Source organism: Rhinatrema bivittatum, chromosome 6 (assembly GCF_901001135.1).
Source record: "Rhinatrema bivittatum chromosome 6, aRhiBiv1.1, whole genome shotgun sequence".
NCBI classification, from domain to species: domain Eukaryota; kingdom Metazoa; phylum Chordata; class Amphibia; order Gymnophiona; family Rhinatrematidae; genus Rhinatrema; species Rhinatrema bivittatum.
In genome coordinates, this window is record NC_042620.1 from 271,660,196 (window position 1) to 271,677,063 (window position 16,868).

At 48.2% G+C, this 16,868-nt stretch overlaps 1 protein-coding gene across 5 annotated transcripts in view; it reads left to right on the forward strand.

The window, feature by feature from the left end:
• Positions 1-16,868, forward strand: part of OGT (O-linked N-acetylglucosamine (GlcNAc) transferase) — a 323,288-nt gene that overhangs the window by 118,101 nt on the left and 188,319 nt on the right. For all 5 annotated transcript variants that reach the window (XM_029607212.1, XM_029607214.1, XM_029607213.1 and 2 more), the window contains 2 exons: positions 5,768-5,847; positions 7,093-7,288. In XM_029607212.1, coding sequence (XP_029463072.1) covers positions 5,768-5,847; positions 7,093-7,288 — 276 coding nt within the window. The remainder of the gene's footprint in view (positions 1-5,767; positions 5,848-7,092; positions 7,289-16,868) is intronic.

The following is a 16,868-nucleotide window of genomic DNA, read 5'->3' on the forward strand; positions in this document are numbered from 1 at the left end:
ATAGGCGCTATTGCGCCCGTGCCCTTCGGAGAGGTGGGCTCGGGCCACTATTCCATCTATTTTGTCATACCAAAGAAGGACGGTTCCTTCCTGCCTATCCTAGACCTCAAGGAAGTCAACAAATCCCTTCGAGTCGTTCGGTTCCGCATGGAAACGCTCCGGTCAGTGATTGCAGCGGTGCATCGGGGGGAGTTCCTCTCCTCCCTGGACTTAACGGAGGCCTACCTGCACATTCCCATCCGCCCGGACCACCACCGTTTCCTTCGTTTCAAAATTCTGGACCAGCATTTTCAGTTCACGGCTCTCCCGTTCGGATTGGCGACGGCGCCGCACACCTTCACCAAGATCATGGTAGTCGTGGCGGCAGCTCTCCGGAAGGAGGGCATCCTGGTTCATCCTTATCTGGACGATTGGCTCCTCCGGGCGAAGTCATTCGATCATGGACGCTCAGCGGTGACTCGAGTAGTACGGTTTCTACATTCCCTGGGATGGGTAGTGAACTTCTCCAAGAGCTCCCTCATGCCCTCGCAACGCTTGGGTTTTTTTGGGGGCGACCTTCGACACCCTACTGGGCAAAGTTTTTCTGCGCCAGGACAAAGCTCAATCCTTGCGGGATCACACACGACGGTTCTCTGCGTTACCAGAGCCCACCTCCTGGGACTACCTGCAACTCCTGGGAGTGATGGGGTCCACCATCGACCTTGTACCTTGGGCTTTCGCGCACATCAGGACCTTACAGTGGGCGCTCCTCTCCCGTTGGAAACCAGTATCGCAGGACTACCAGATGATTCTTCCGCTCCCGCAGAATGCCAGGGACAGTCTGGGCTGGTGGTTGGATCCGCCGAACCTGGCCCGTGGCGTGTCCCTCGATCTGCCAAATTGGGTGGTGGTGACCACCGATGCCAGTCTAGCAGGCTGGGGTGCAGTCTGCGATCGAAGCGCCACTCAGGGGACGTGGTCCACGGTGGAGGCGAAGTGGTCAATCAACCGTCTGGAAACCAGAGCGGTCCGGCTAGCTCTGCGACATTTCCTCCCGCTTCTTCGGAACCGGGAAGTCAGAATCCTATCGGACAACGCTACCACCGTGGCCTACATCTACCGAAAAGGAGGCACGCGCAGCCCGCAGGTCGCGCTCGAGGCGGCGCTGCTGATGCAATGGGCGGAGCATCATCTCGTCCGGCTAGCGGCCTCGCACATCGGTGTGGACAACGTCCAGGCGGACTTCCTCAGTCGTCAACTGCTGGACCCCGGAGAGTGGTCTCTCTCCGACAAAGCGATGCAACTTCTCGTCCATCGGTGGGGGGCCCCCCACTTGGATCTGATGGCGTCCGCTCTTAACGCCAAGGCTCCACGCTTATTCAGTCGCCAGAGAGAGTGCGGCGCGGAGGGAGTGGATGCCCTGGTCCTCCCGTGGCCGCCACATCTTCTGCTCTATGCTTTTCCACCATGGCCCCTGGTGGGCAGGATGCTCCGCAGAATAGAAAGCCATCAGGGGTCCGTGGTTTTCGTCGCCCCAGAATGGCCCAGGCGACCCTGGTTTGCGGACCTGCTACAGCTGGTGATCGACGGGCCAATCAGGCTGGGGCACCTCCCCCAGCTCCTACATCAGGGCCCGGTATTTTTCGAGCAGGCAGAAGTCTTCTGTCTTGCGGCCTGGCTTTTGTGAGGCGCCGCCTCCGGCGTCGGGGCTACCCAGAGGCGGTAGTATCCATGCTATTGCGGGCACGAAAGACATTGACGTCGGCGGCCTATGTTGGAGTCTGGAAGGTGTTCGAGCTGTGGTGTACCAGCCAGGCCACAAGACCCGCTAAGGCTTCTGTACCTCAGATCCTTCAGTTTCTACGGCGGGGGTGGAAAAAGGGCTCGCCTATAATTCACTACGGGTTCAGGTGGCCACCCTTACATAAGAACATAAGAAAATGCCATACTGGGTCAGACCAAGGGTCCATCAAGCCCAGCATCCTGTTTCCAACAGTGGCCAATCCAGGCCACAAGAACCTGGCAAGTACCCAAAAACCAAGTCTATTCCATGTAACCATTGCTAATGGCAGTGGCTATTCTCTAAGTGAACTTAATAGCAGGTAATGGACTTCTCCTCCAAGAACTTATCCAATCCTTTTTTAAACACAGCTATACTTACTGCACGAACCACATTCTCTGGCAACAAATTCCAGAGTTTAATTGTGCGTTGAGTAAAAAAGAACTTTCTCCGATTAGTTTTAAATGTGCCCCATGCTAACTTCATGGAGTGTCCCCTAGTCTTTCTACTATCCGAAAGAGTAAATAACCGATTCACATCTACCCATTCTAGACCTCTCATGATTTTAAACACCTCTATCATATCCCCCCTCAGTCGTCTCTTCTCCAAGCTGAAAAGTCCTAACCTCTTTAGTCTTTCCTCATAGGGGAGTTGTTCCATTCCCCTTATCATTTTGGTAGCCCTTCTCTGTACCTTCTCCATCGCAATTATATCTTTTTTGAGATGCGGCGACCAGAATTGTACACAGTATTCAAGGTGCGGTCTCACCATGGAGCGATACAGAGGCATTATGACATTTTCCGTTTTATTCATCATTCCTTTTCTAATAATTCCCAACATTCTGTTTGCTTTTTTGACTGCCGCAGCACACTGAACCGACGATTTCAATGTGTTATCCACTATGACACCTAGATCTCTTTCTTGGGTTGTAGCACCTAATATGGAACCCAACATCGTGTAATTATAGCATGGGTTATTTTTCCCTATATGCATCACCTTGCACTTATCCACATTAAATTTCATCTGCCATTTGGATGCCCAATTTTCCAGTCTCACAAGGTCTTCCTGCAATTTATCACAATCTGCTTGTGATTTAACTACTCTGAACAATTTTGTGTCATCTGCAAATTTGATTATCTCACTCGTATTTCTTTCCAGATCATTTATAAATATATTGAACAGTAAGGGTCCCAATACAGATCCCTGAGGCACTCCACTGTCCACTCCCTTCCACTGAGAAAATTGCCCATTTAATCCTACTCTCTGTTTCCTGTCTTTTAGCCAGTTTGTAATCCACGAAAGGACATCGCCACCTATCCCATGACTTTTTACTTTTCCTAGAAGCCTCTCATGAGGAACTTTGTCAAACGCCTTCTGAAAATCCAAGTATACTATATCTACCGGTTCACCTTTATCCACATGTTTATTAACTCCTTCAAAAAAGTGAAGCAGATTTGTGAGGCAAGACTTGCCCTGGGTAAAGCCATGCTGACTTTGTTCCATTAAACCATGTCTTTCTATATGTTCTGTGATTTTGATGTTTAGAACACTTTCCACTATTTTTCCTGGCACTGAAGTCAGGCTAACCGGTCTGTAGTTTCCCGGATCGCCCCTGGAGCCCTTTTTAAATATTGGGGTTACATTTGCTATCCTCCAGTCTTCAGGTACAATGGATGATTTTAATGATAAGTTACAAATTTTTACTAATAGGTCTGAAATTTCATTTTTTAGTTCCTTCAGAACTCTGGGGTGTATACCATCCGGTCCAGGTGATTTACTACTCTTCAGTTTGTCAATCAGGCCTAGCACATCTTCTAGGTTCACCGTGATTTGATTCAGTCCATCTGAATCATTACCCATGAAAACCTTCTCCATTATGGGTACCTCCCCTTGGTTCGCTGTTGAGCGATGGGGGCTCTCTTCTACAGTATCCTGACATTGCTCGTTTTCTCAAGGGTGTCAAGCATATGCGTCCTCCGTTACGGGACCCTTGTCCCTCCTGGAGTCTTAACCTTGTGCTTCGCTCCCTGTCGGGACCACCGTTCGAGCCGCTGTGCAGTGCAACGATAAAGGATCTCACTCTCAAGACTGTATTTCTTGTGGCCATCTGTTCCGCTCAATGCATCTCTGAGCTGCAGGCTCTGTCGTGTAGAGAGCCCTATCTCCGTTTCTCCGACTCTGGAGTTTCGCTTCGCACCGTTCCCTCCTTCCTTCCGAAGGTGGTTTCTGCATTCCATGTGAACCAGACGGTGGAGTTGCCGTCCTTCTCTTCCTCAGAGCCGAAGTTTCTCCGTCTCTTGAATGTCAAGCGCACTCTGCGCCTCTATCTGGAGGCTACAAATGAGTTCCGGACCTCTGACCATCTCTTCGTACTCTGGGCCGGTCCTAAGAAGGGGTCTCAGGCCTCGAAGACTACCATTGCCAGATGGCTGAAGGCCGGCATTGCTGCTTCCTACATTGGGGTGGGTCGGACTCCCCCACCCGGAATCGTAGCGCATTCTACACGTTCTCAGGCGGCTTCCTGGGCGGAGGTTCGCTCGGTATCCTCGCAGGAAATTTGTAGGGCAGCCACCTGGAAATCGTTACACACGTTCTCGAGGCACTATCGTCTGCACCTCACCTCTTCGGTCTCTGGACACTTTGGCGAGCAGGTTCTCCGAGCAGGCCTCGCAGGACCCCACCCGATTTAGGGAAGCTTGGGTACATCCCACTGTCTGGACTGATCCAGGTACGTACAGGGAAAAGAAAATTATTACTTACCTGCTAATTTTCGTTCCTGTAGTACCATGGATCAGTCCAGGCGCCCACCGCGTTTGGGTTCTTGATCCTGCTCAGCTCTGCGCTACTTCTTGCTCACAGTGTTCTGTGTCTTCACAGTCGTTTCTTTTCGCTGTTTTTCACAGCTCCCTACAAGTTGGTAGGATGTTTGCAGTTACTTGTTGCGGTTACAATTGTTTTCATTATCTGTTTCCACAAACTTGATCCTTCGGGGGTTTCTACTCTGGCTTTGATATACTCGATACTGAACTCCTGCAGAGGGGGTAGTAGTATATATGGATACGCCCCCTCAAAGCTTGTGCTGACTCCATCTGCTGGATTGGGGACATAACCCACTGTCTGGACTGATCCATGGTACTACAGGAACGAAAATTAGCAGGTAAGTAATAATTTTCTTATGGAGTTTTTCTCAGCTCCTAAAAAAGTTTGGCTTGCATCTTATACCGCCAAGCAATAACTCAAATGCCCCATTTGCTTTCTCTTCAAGTGGCTGAAAGTAGCAATCTCACACACACAGTTACAGACAGGCGGACACCCCATTCCCAGACAGGCAGATATCTCATACCCAAACTGATAATGAAACAGATATCTAGACACACAGAACCCACACACACATAGTTTAACCCATACCGACACTGATACATACATATACCACACCTAGACAGAAAAACAGAGGCAAGACAGAAAACAGACCACATAACCCATAAAGAAATGGACCATGCACACACCAGACGAAGACGCACCATATCATAGCCAGTCAGAGGAGACACCACAGCAGTAAGGCCTAGAAAATTCTTTAAAAAAACTTAAGATGCCAGACAATTTTTTAGGAGCTGAGAAACTCCATCCCATCCTGCCCATCTTGTTTTGTTTTGCTTTGTGTTCACTAATTTTTCCTAACTTTTCTATTTTTGTATTTTCTTCATTTATTTTCTCATGTTTTGATTTTATTTAACATTTTTATACTTTTTTTTCTTCCCTGATTGAACAGTCAGTGTGCCCCTCTTCAGGACTGTCAAGTCCCCCCTGTTTGCTCACTCATGCACTAGTAACCCAGTTTTAAATGAGACTTCTCTGTCTTGCATAGTAGAACTAGTGTTATACTAGCAGTCTGGTCTTCTTACACAATACTGAAATTGTAAATTTATTATGCACGAGAACCACATTTTTCAGAATGTTTTAGAAAATATAGAAAGCTTGGTTTTGATTAGTCTCTTTGAATGCTTTCAGGCTGTCACCCTAGATCCCAATTTCCTGGATGCATACATCAATTTGGGGAATGTACTGAAGGAGGCACGCATTTTTGACAGGTGAGTTGGTTATTAGGTTTTTGATGTAGTCCTTTCCTTTGCTGCCTCATCTGCAAGCAGCGTTGGCCTACTGATAAACTTGTAAAGACCCAGGAATAGACTTGAGCATAGGTCTCCTGTATCACAGTATTGAAACTTGAACCACAGGACAGCCCCACCTCTACATCCTGCTCCTCATCCACACCACAAATACTTTCACTAGTAAATAAACCAAGCAAGGGAGGTTTACACATGTATCCTTGCAGGGTTTCACTGGGAAACTTAAATGCTTAGAGCAGGTCTTCTAAATCTTTTAGCTAATGTGACCATATTTTAGCACTCAAAATCACACGACCCCACACACAGGTCAATACAGTAAAGTGCGGCCACGGTTACCCTGTTTCTAACCTGCCTTTTACTCACAATTTGGCCGCGTTAGCCCAACCCGCGATCCACTATCCCCTTTAACCCATTCTTACCGCCTCTTTAAATCAGCAAGTAACCCTTTCCGCCCGCGGCATGTATATGAAATGTAAACGATCAGATTAGCTATTCCCCCCCATTCAGTAACGCGCGCCCCGACTATTGCCTTTTTAACCTGCAGTTTAGCCGCACGTTTAAACTGCTAACTTACCACCTACCCTTACCCCTGCGTTAGAGGCAGGGGTAAGGGTAGGCAGCAAACTTTCCCCCAGCCCTCGCTCACCTGCCCTGGCGGGTGAGCGAAAAAGGGGCAGCTCAGTCCTTTCTATTCTCCCGAAGCAACGAAAGCGAAAAAGGAGGCAAGGCGCAGGTCAAAAGTTAAAACAAAAGTGAATAAAGAGTAATAAAATAAACTTACTGGTGGGAGCCAGCGGGCGCGCGTTCATCTGTCTACACTAAGGAAAACAAAATTATCAGGTAAGTAATTTCTCCAGTCTTTTAGAAAGCAGAAAGCTGCCTTGTGCATGAGCGAAAATGTATATAGAAAGCTCTAAAGCTGATCACATGGCCCATATTTTACTCATTGATCATCTATTGGAGATTAGCAATTACAGATAAGCAGTTATGCTAACATTTATCTGTAGTGGTGAAAGGAAAAGTTTGAGGGGAAAAACTCAAGTAACATTTTTTTTTTTTCAGGTATGAATTGTCAAAAATACCTTATTCTAAATGCTGACACTTGTTGAAACTTTTTAATGCTCTGTTTTTAATGCTCTGTTTTTAATAGCTTGATATTGCTCATGTAGTTAGATTGTCTGATCGTTTTGTCTTTACTTGTTACAGAGCTGTAGCAGCTTATTTGCGTGCCCTGAGCCTGAGTCCAAATCACGCTGTGGTACATGGAAACCTAGCCTGTGTATATTATGAGCAAGGATTGATAGATCTGGCAATTGATACCTATAGACGAGCCATTGAGCTGCAGCCACACTTTCCTGATGCTTACTGTAATCTTGCCAATGCCCTCAAGGAAAAAGGCAGTGTAAGTATGAAAAGCATATTCGTGGAGCATATTTCAGAGTATGGTGAGGTTTGGCAGGCTAGTTACATATTTCATGTGTAAAGAACAGAATCCGCCACTGTGTGTTTAAATAATATGCACAGTTCCTACTTGCGGTCACTTCCTGAGGTGTGTTAGGCACCTTCGTGAGCCCATCCCTCAGTGGAAGCCGGGTGTTGGGGGGATTGGATATCCCCGTCACTGCTACAGCTGCTCCCTTGATCCCTGCTAGAGTATCCCCTGTTTTGCCTCAGTAAAGTTTGTATAAAAAAAAAAGAGCAATCAGCTCGGAGGTAAGGAGTCGGTGTGGTGGGACCAGGCCCTCGGAGGCCGTGTGGGGAGGTTGTCAGCCCCTGGTCCCCTCAGCTCCCGGAGTTCCGGGCTTCCGTGGAAGGGAAGACATAAGTGTCCTTTTTAGACCAGCTGTTTTTTGCCATGCCGCGGCGGTGTTTTCAGTCTGGGACAGGCTGTCTTTGCTGCAGCCCGACAGCGCAAGGGTTTTTTTAATCTATTTTTAGGACCGGTTTCCTTTCGCCTTCCTGACTGAATTTTTCCTGCATCGCAGCTGCGAGCGGTAGTGTGGCAATCATGGCCTTTTCTCCTTTTGATCCACGAGGCAGCGCGCTTTCATAGATGGGGCCATGCTCAAAATCGCCGGCCTGCCAATTGTGTGGCACACACGGTCAGGCTCTGGATATGGCCTTTTTATGCCCCGATTGTGCTCAGGAGATAGGAGAATTGTCTGGACCGGAGGGGCCCCCCCGGACCTGGAATCGTGGGAGGAGGATCCCCCTCCCATTTTAGCTCCTGTAGGGGAGGACCCCACGGGGGAGTGGGCACTGCACCTCTAGTGATTTCCCCGGAAGGGTTTTCACCGGAGTTTGTCCTCATGCACGAAGCCTTCTTGGCTCGCAAATGCGTGGCGGTGAAGAGACCCAGAATCCCGGGAGACACCTGTCCTCCTGAGAAATTTAATAGGGCCGCAGATCCTGGGCAGCGCCCTATGGATCAGGTGCAATCGAGACAGGAAGGTGCTCAGGGCCCACTGCCGGGATCAGGGTCGGCCCCGCCCGCAGGAGCAGGGGGTGGGGATGGACCCAGATCAGGCAGATGTGGATACAGACGATACAGATGACCCCAATACACCGCCTGCGCAGGGTGACTATCCCAGTGTGGTCTGCTTATTTAAAAGGGAGGAACTGCGCCCCCTTTTTCCTCAGGTCCTGGGCCTTAAGGTGTCTCAGGACTCTGACAGTGAAGGGGTTAATCCCGTCCTCGATGACATTAGGGGTCCTGCTACTTTTCCTCTACCGAAGAAAGTACACAAACTGGTGACCCGGGAGTGGGAGGCTCCTGATGCCGGTCTGAAAGTGGGCAGAGTGATGGCTAAACTATATCTCCTATCGTTGGATGTATTCGACCTGTTGAAGATACCTAAGGTGGATGCTTCGGTCTCGGCGGTCACTAAGAAGACCACCATTCCGGTCGCTGGGGCAGCCGCCCTGAAAGACATGCAGGACCGGAAGCTGGAAATCCAGTTGAAGCGGGCGTTTGAGGTCGCAGCGCCGAGTCTTCGAGCGGCAATCTGCGCCAGCCTGATGCAGAGAGCATGTCTGTGTTGGATTCAGGAGGTGTCTGCCAGTGCCGGAACAAGGGAGGGGCGTTACAGTCCGCCCGGTTGGAAGCGGGTGTCTCCTACATGGCAGATGCTTTGTAAGATCTGGTGAGGACCTCGGCGAGAGGTATGGTCTCCATGGTGTCGGCGCGGCGTCTCCTTTGGCTGAGGAATTGGGCGGTGGATTTGTCGTCTAAATCCCAGCTGTGCAACCTGCCTTTTAAGGGCAAGCTCCTGTTTGGAGAGGAACTGGATCAGCTGGTAAAATTGCTGGCGGAATCCAAGGGCAATCGGTTGCCAGAAGACAGGAGATTGTGCAAGAAGGCCTTCCCCCCCCCCCCCCCCCCCCCCTCGAGCTCGTTGCTGAGACACCCGTCGATACAGGACTAGCAGATATACCACACAGACGGCTTCTAAACCGGCTACAGGGCGCAAACAGTCATTTCGCGGGGGTCGCCGACCCGGTAGGGTCTCGGGACATCTGGGTGCAGGAAGCACTAAAGCCTCCCAATGAAGCCACAAGCCACCCATTCAGTCGTCTAAGCTGTCTGAGGCAGATTATCCAACCTTTACATGGAATGGGCAAGAATTACCTCAGACCTTTGGGTCTTAGAAGTCATCAGAGACGGATATGCCTTGGAATTCTCACGGCCGGTCCAAGAGGTGTTTATGGAATCCCGAGTGGCCTCACACAGCAAGCGTGAGGCGGTCTGGGGGCCCTGTAATGACTTCTCGACTTCAGGGCTATTGTCCCGGTTCCGTAGACACAGCAAGGAAGGGGCCGTTACTCGATTTACTTTGTGGTGCCCAAAAAGGCATTCAAGTTTTCATCCCATCCTCGATCTGCAGAAAGTGAACCGATGCCTCCGGATTCCTCGTTTTCGGATAGAAACATTGCGGACGGTGATAGCGGTTCAGACAGGGGAGTTTCTAGCGTCCCTGGATCCCACCGAAGCTATCTTCATATCCCTATCAGGTTAAGTCACCAGAGGTTTTTGTGTTTCAAGGTGTTGGGACAACACTTCCAATTTCAAGCCCTTCCATTTGGCCTTGCAACGGTTCCTTGAATGTTCAGGAAAGTAATGATGGTGGTGGCAGCATTCCTTCGCAAGGAGGGGATATTGGTCCACCTGTACCTGGACGACTGGTTGATTTGCGCAAAGTCTCAGGAGGATGTTCACGTTGCAGTCACTGGACTGGGTGATCAATGTCCAGAAGAGTCACTTGGAACCTACCCAGGTGTTGGGTTATCTAGGAGTCCAATTCAATACCATACAAGGACAGGTGTTTCTGTCCGTAGATTGAATAACGAAGTTGCAAGACCAGATCCACTTGCTTCTTCGGAGGTGCACTCCCATAGTATGTCATCATCTTCAAGTCCTGGGCTCCATGGCCTCCACCCTAGACTTGGTTCCATGGGCGTTCACTCACGTCCATTACAACGGGCACTTATGTCTTGGAGCCCAGTGTCTGAACAGTTTCAACTGCCAGTGCCACTCCTTCAGGAGTCCCGGGGTCAGTCTGTCGTGGTGGCTGTCGTGCGACAATCTAGAACGGGGAGTGAATTTGGACCCTCCGAATTGGCTGATAATTTCCATCATATAGAGATGTCATTTGAACTCATAAACAGAGTTGATAAAGTTTTTAAATAGACTGCTTCTTAGGTATAATCATCTATCTTCTTGATGAAGAACTTATTTTTATATGGAAGTTTTTAGTATGCTGATAAAATCACTTAGCTTTCTCATAGTGAATGTGCATCTCTTCAACTATGCTGCCCAGGGCATAGTTTGAGTGCAAATGGCATTTCTATATGATGGTCATATTGATTAGTTAAATTAGGTTAACAAGACAATCTCAACCATTAATAGTGTGGGTACAGCACAGCCACCTGCCAGCAGAAAGTGTATACATTCCAATGATACAGCAGGATCTTAGCTCCCAGATCTTGGTCTTTCGTGCCTTGCATTCAGCTGGAATTTTGTCTCCCTGGGCAATAAGTTCTTCTCTTGTACCCCTGGTAGAGGAGAACACCTAGTCTAGATTACTGGGGGAGATTCTGTCTGATAAGGATGACTCCCAGGGTTCTAGTTGGGCCCCAATGAAGGGAGGGTATTGGTTTACTAGGGGGATTCAGGAGAGGCTCCCTCTCCCTCTGTTCTCAAAGCAGCCTTGCTAGAGAGTATTAGTAAAGAGCATGCACTTTAGTTTACAAAAAAAAACCTGCCTGCTGTGGTTCAGAATGGCTGAGAGTTAAGCAGCTTCCTGTTCAAAGAATATTGCTTACAGGCATGTGGCCTCTCAGTCTTCTGTTTGTTGTGAGCATGGGGGGAATTCAGATAGCAGATTGAGTGGTGCTTTCTGCCCGTGGAGGAGCCAGCGCTGAAAGCTTTTGCTTGTATTGTGGATTCACACCACCCATACTGGCATTATACCTGGGGACTCACACCCAAGGATTAATTTTACTGGGGTCTACACTGGAAGTTAACTGAGGGGGTTTAACACCTGAACACACACAGGACTTTCTCGAGGGCTTGCTATCTCTGCCTGGGCCCGGAACACGACAATTCCACCTGCAGGGACTGGGAGGATGGAGCCCAGAAACAATGGGCTTTGAAGATAGCAAAATTCGAGAGGAAGAGACAGGTTTGTATGCCCTAGTTTCAGAACACTTGTCATCATACACTTCTCCGAGGCCGAAAACCCAGAGCCGAGCAGGCCAGGATGGCCTCCTCCTTGGGCTCGTATGGGGGCAAAAAGAAACAGCGCCAGGTGGTGCAAGTCGCCATAGTGCTAAAGTTCCCCCACACCACTAAAAGACTACAGGCTTCAGGGGATGTGCCGCAAAAACCCAGACTGGGGATGGCATCACCAGCATCGTACTTCGTGGATGGAAGCAAGATTAGCACGACACAAGTCTATGCATGCTTCGAGGAAGACCTCACACGATGCATGATACGTCGCAGAGCAAAGCACCCGATGCTCTGAAGCATGGCTAGCAAGCACCACTCTCAGCAATGCAGGTACTTCCTTAAAAAAAAAAAAAAAAAAAAAAGCCTAGGAACCCCCACTGCAAAGCATCTATTGACACACGATGCATACCAGCAGGGCTTTGAGCCCTCATCAGGAAAAGACTGTGCATAAGCACAGGCCTCCCCAGAAGCAGGCTTCCCCCAAATCATGGAGAAATCCTCAGGTTGTGTTCTTGCCAGAGGAGCTCTTAGAGCTGGGGTTTTCTGATGTGGAACCACTCTCTGACCACTGATCATTCAGTTCTTCAAGATCATCCCAAAGGGTTTGTGTCTTCCTCTTGGAGAAAGAGGACATGTCCAAATAAACGCCTCAGTTACAAGAGCCACTAACAGACACAGGCTATTGTATGGGGATTGCACTGCAACAGTGCATGATAGAGAGGGCCAGATTACATGTTACACTGGGACCATCTGACAGCTCGCTGCCTCAATCCTTCACAGATCTGGAAGAGGGCCTGCGACACCTTCTTCAAACAGTGTATGAAGCATTCGAGACATCAACCAGTACATCTGTGGAATCCATAGCGGCCTGGAGGAATAGCCTGGCTATGTGCCAGTGCCATATGTGAGAACATACATGAGAAATTGGCAGGTCTCCCCTGTAAAGGAGGCAACCTGTCTGGGGACAAGCTGCGGGGAAACCATATCCCAGCTTAAGGAACAGAATGTTGCAGTTCTGTCTCTAACTTCCTTGGCAGAACAGCCATCTTCAACCATGAGGTATTACACGACCTTCAAGAAGTCCTAACAAAGGCACCCTTTCTGGCCATTTGCACCCTACCATCCAGTGTACCAGCAATCCTGGCAGCAGTTACAACAGACAAAACCCAGAAATAGGGCAACAGGACATCTACCCAAAACCACAACAGGGTTTTTGAGAAGGGTCTGGCCACAGCTACTGTTACCTGTGGGGGGGGCACTCTATCCAGATTCTACAGTTCTTGGGAGGCAATCACATCAGACCGTTGTGTATTAAACATCATCCGTGAGGGATGCCAGATGAACTTCAAAATGAATCCCTCTCTTCCTCACCTCAGTGAGATCACATGTAGGCACAGCTGTTGCAAAAGGAAGTGGACTCTCTACTTCAACAAGTGATACAGGTGGTGCCTCAAAACAAGCACAGCAAGGGTTTCTACTCCCAATACTTCCTTTTCCCAAGAAAATAGGAGGCCTTCACCCAATTTTAGATTTGAGGGGTCCTCAAGCTTATTTATAGTGAGAAGGGGCAAGGAAGAAGCACTATGGGTGGACCTAAAAACAGATGATGGAGCATCCATTTATATTGGAGTGGTTTACAGGCCTCCAAACCAAAAGGAAGAGCTGGACAGAGATCTGGTTGAAGACATCCATAAGATAGGTAAGAAAGGGGAAGTGGTGATCATTGGTGACTTTAATATGCCAGATGTAGACTGGAAAATCCCATCTGCAGAATCTAAAAACAGTAGAGCAATACTGGATGCCATGCAAGTATCTTTGTTCAAACAAATGGTATTGGAACCCACAAGAGAAGGAACTATTCTCGACTTAGTGCTCAATAATGGAGAAATCGTCTCTGATGTCAAGGTGGGCGCCCACCTCAGCACCAGTGATCATCAAACGGTATGGTTTAATATCACTAAAAGAATATGGAAAAGGAGCACAAAGACCAGAGTTTTACAGTTCAAAAACACAGACTTTGAGGAAATGGGGAAGTACCTAGAGGAAGAACTAAATGGATGGGAAAATGAGAGAGATGTGGATCAACAGTGGACCAATCTAAAAGGAGCAATCGCCAAGGCAACTGCTCTATATGTTAGAAATGTAAAGAAAAGCAAAAGAAAAATGAAACCTATCTGGTTCTCAAAGGAGGTGGCTGACAAAATTAAAGCTAAAAGAACTGCATACAAGAAATACAAAAGATCCCAAAGGAAGGAGCACAAAGAAGAATATTTGTATCAACTGAGGGAGACAAAGAAATTAATCAAGTTGGCAAAAAGTCAAGCAGAAGAGAGGATTGCCAAGGAGATAAAATATGGTGACAAAACATTTTTCAGATACATCAGCGAAAAGAGAAAGGTCCAAAGTGGTATAGTGAAATTGAAAGGTGGAAATGATCAATGTGTGGAGGGAGACGAAGAAATGGCAGAAATATTAAACGAATACTTCAGCTCTGTGTTCACTAAAGAAGACCCTGGAGAAGGACCATCTCTACACAACAAGAAACTGGAGGGAAGCGGAACAGAGGAAAATCCATTTACAGTAGATAATGTATGGGAAGAGCTAAAGAATCTGAAAGTGGACAAAGCCATGGGGCCTGATGGGATTCATCCAAGGATATTGAGGGAGCTCAGAGATGTGCTGGCGGGACCGCTGTGCGACCTGTTCAATAGATCCCTAGAAACGGGAGTGGTGCCGAGTGATTGGAGAAGAGCGGTGGTGGTCCCGCTTCACAAGAGTGGGAACAGAGAGGAGGCTGGTAACTACAGACCGGTTAGCCTCACTTCAGTGGTGGGAAAAGTAATGGAGTCACTGTTGAAAGAGAGAATAGTGAACTATCTACAGTCCGGAGAATTGATGGACCAGAGGCAGCATGGATTCACCAGAGGAAGATCCTGTCAGACAAATCTGATTGACTTTTTGACTGGGTAACCAAGGAATTGGATAGAGGAAGAGCGCTCGATATCATATACTTGGATTTCAGCAAAGCTTTTGATACGGTTCCGCACAGGAGACTGGTGAATAAAACGAGAAGCTTGGGAGTGAGTGCCGAGGTGGTGACCTGGATTGCAAATTGGTTGACGGACAGAAGACAATGTGTGATGGTAAATGGAACCTTCTCTGAAGAGAGAGTGGTTTTAAGTGGTGTACCGCAAGGATCGGTGTTGGGACCGGTCCTGTTCAATATCTTTGTGAGCGACATTGCGGACGGGATAGAAGGTAAGGTTTGTCTTTTTGCGGATGACACTAAGATCTGCAACAGAGTGGACACGCCGGAAGGAGTGGAGAGAATGAGACGGGATCTAAGGAAACTGGAAGAGTGGTCGAAGATATGGCAGCTGAGATTCAATGCCAAGAAGTGCAAAGTCATGCATATGGGGAGTGGAAATCCAAATGAACTGTATTCAATGGGGGGGGAAAGGCTGATGTGCACGGAGCAGGAGAGGGACCTTGGGGTGATGGTGTCTAATGATCTGAAGTCGGCGAAACAATGCGACAAGGCGATAGCTAAAGCCAGAAGAATGCTGGGCTGCATAGAGAGAGGAATATCGAGTAAGAAAAGGGAAGTGATTATTCCCTTGTACAGGTCCTTGGTGAGGCCTCACCTGGAGTACTGTGTTCAGTTCTGGAGACCGTACCTTCAAAAAGACAAAGACAAGATGGAGGCGGTACAGAGAAGGGCGACCAGGAAGGTGGAGGATCTTCATCGGATGACGTACGAGGAGAGATTGAAGAATCTAAATATGTACACCCTGGAGGAAAGGAGGAGCAGAGGTGATATGATACAGACTTTCAGATACTTGAAAGGTGTTAATGATCAAAAGACAACGACAAACCTTTTCCTAAGGAAAAAAATCAGCAGAACCAGGGGTCACGATTTGAAGCTCCAGGGAGGAAGATTCAGAACCAATGTCAGGAAGTATTTCTTCACGGAGAGGGTGGTGGATGCCTGGAATGCCCTTCCGGAGGATGTGGTGAAGACCAGAACTGTGAAGGACTTCAAAGGGGCGTGGGATAAACACTGTGGATCCATAAAGTCAAGAGGCTGCCAATGAAGAGTGGGTGACTCGCCAGAATGATGGCTACTGCCTGGAGTCAATACCCTTATTAAATAAACATACACAGGCTTGACTCCAACATCGCTCTAAGCTTCAACAGCAAGAGGAAATGTGGAAAAAAGGATTCACACTCACAAAGAGGGGAGTAGCTGGCTTGTTACGGCGGTTACTACCCCAAACCAAATGGGCCTGATACTTCACTTTCGATGCACATCCAGCATGGCTCTCTGCTTCAACGGCATGGGAGAAGACTTATACGTCACGCATATCCAGCATAGCTCCCTGCTTCAACGGCAGGGGAGAAGAAAAACAACCAATAAGGGCTAATAACATAGTCTGGGTAAAACAAATAAGCATGGGTGCAGCTTGCTTATTGCGGCGGCTACTACCCCAAACTAATCAAGCTAGATATTTCACTTGGATGCAGCTCCATCACTGCTCTCTACATTAAAGGTGGGGATGGAAGGGAAATAGAACCAAGAGCTAAGAGAAACAGATAAGTATGAGAGAAAATGTGTGAAGCTTGCTGGGCAGACTAGATGGGCCATTTGGTCTTCTTCTGCCGTCATTTCTATGTTTCTATGTTTCTATGTAAGGTTCAAGATGATATATTTCTAGTCAGTTCTTCCCTTCCTGCAGCCCAACGATTGGATGTGCTTGCTGAATCTAAGGGTTACTTACTCCCACATACCTAGGCACTGTTCTTGATGGTGCTACCTGTGCTTCCAAGGGAATATGCAGATTTACCATTACAAAGTTCTTCCCTTTTGGACTTTCGTCCGCCCCGAGAATCTTCACGAAATGTTTAGCGGTGGCCCACTTGAGAAGGAAGAGAATTCAATTATTTCCCTACCTGGATAATTGGCTCCTCATGGCATCAGAAGTGACCACACTCCAAACGCATTTGTTAGTCATGATAAATTGTTTGGAAGGTCTAGTATTCATAATAAACTACAAGAAATCCAGCCTTCATCCTACACACACTTCAATTCATAGGTGCTACCATAACACCATCATGGGGAAGGCCTACATTCCGAAAGAAAGAGCTCAAACCTTGTGCACGATAGCAATACAGTTGAATTGCACCCATCCCTTAGCCCACCAGATCTTAATCTTTCTGGGCCACATGGTGGCAGCTGTATATGGAGTGCCACACA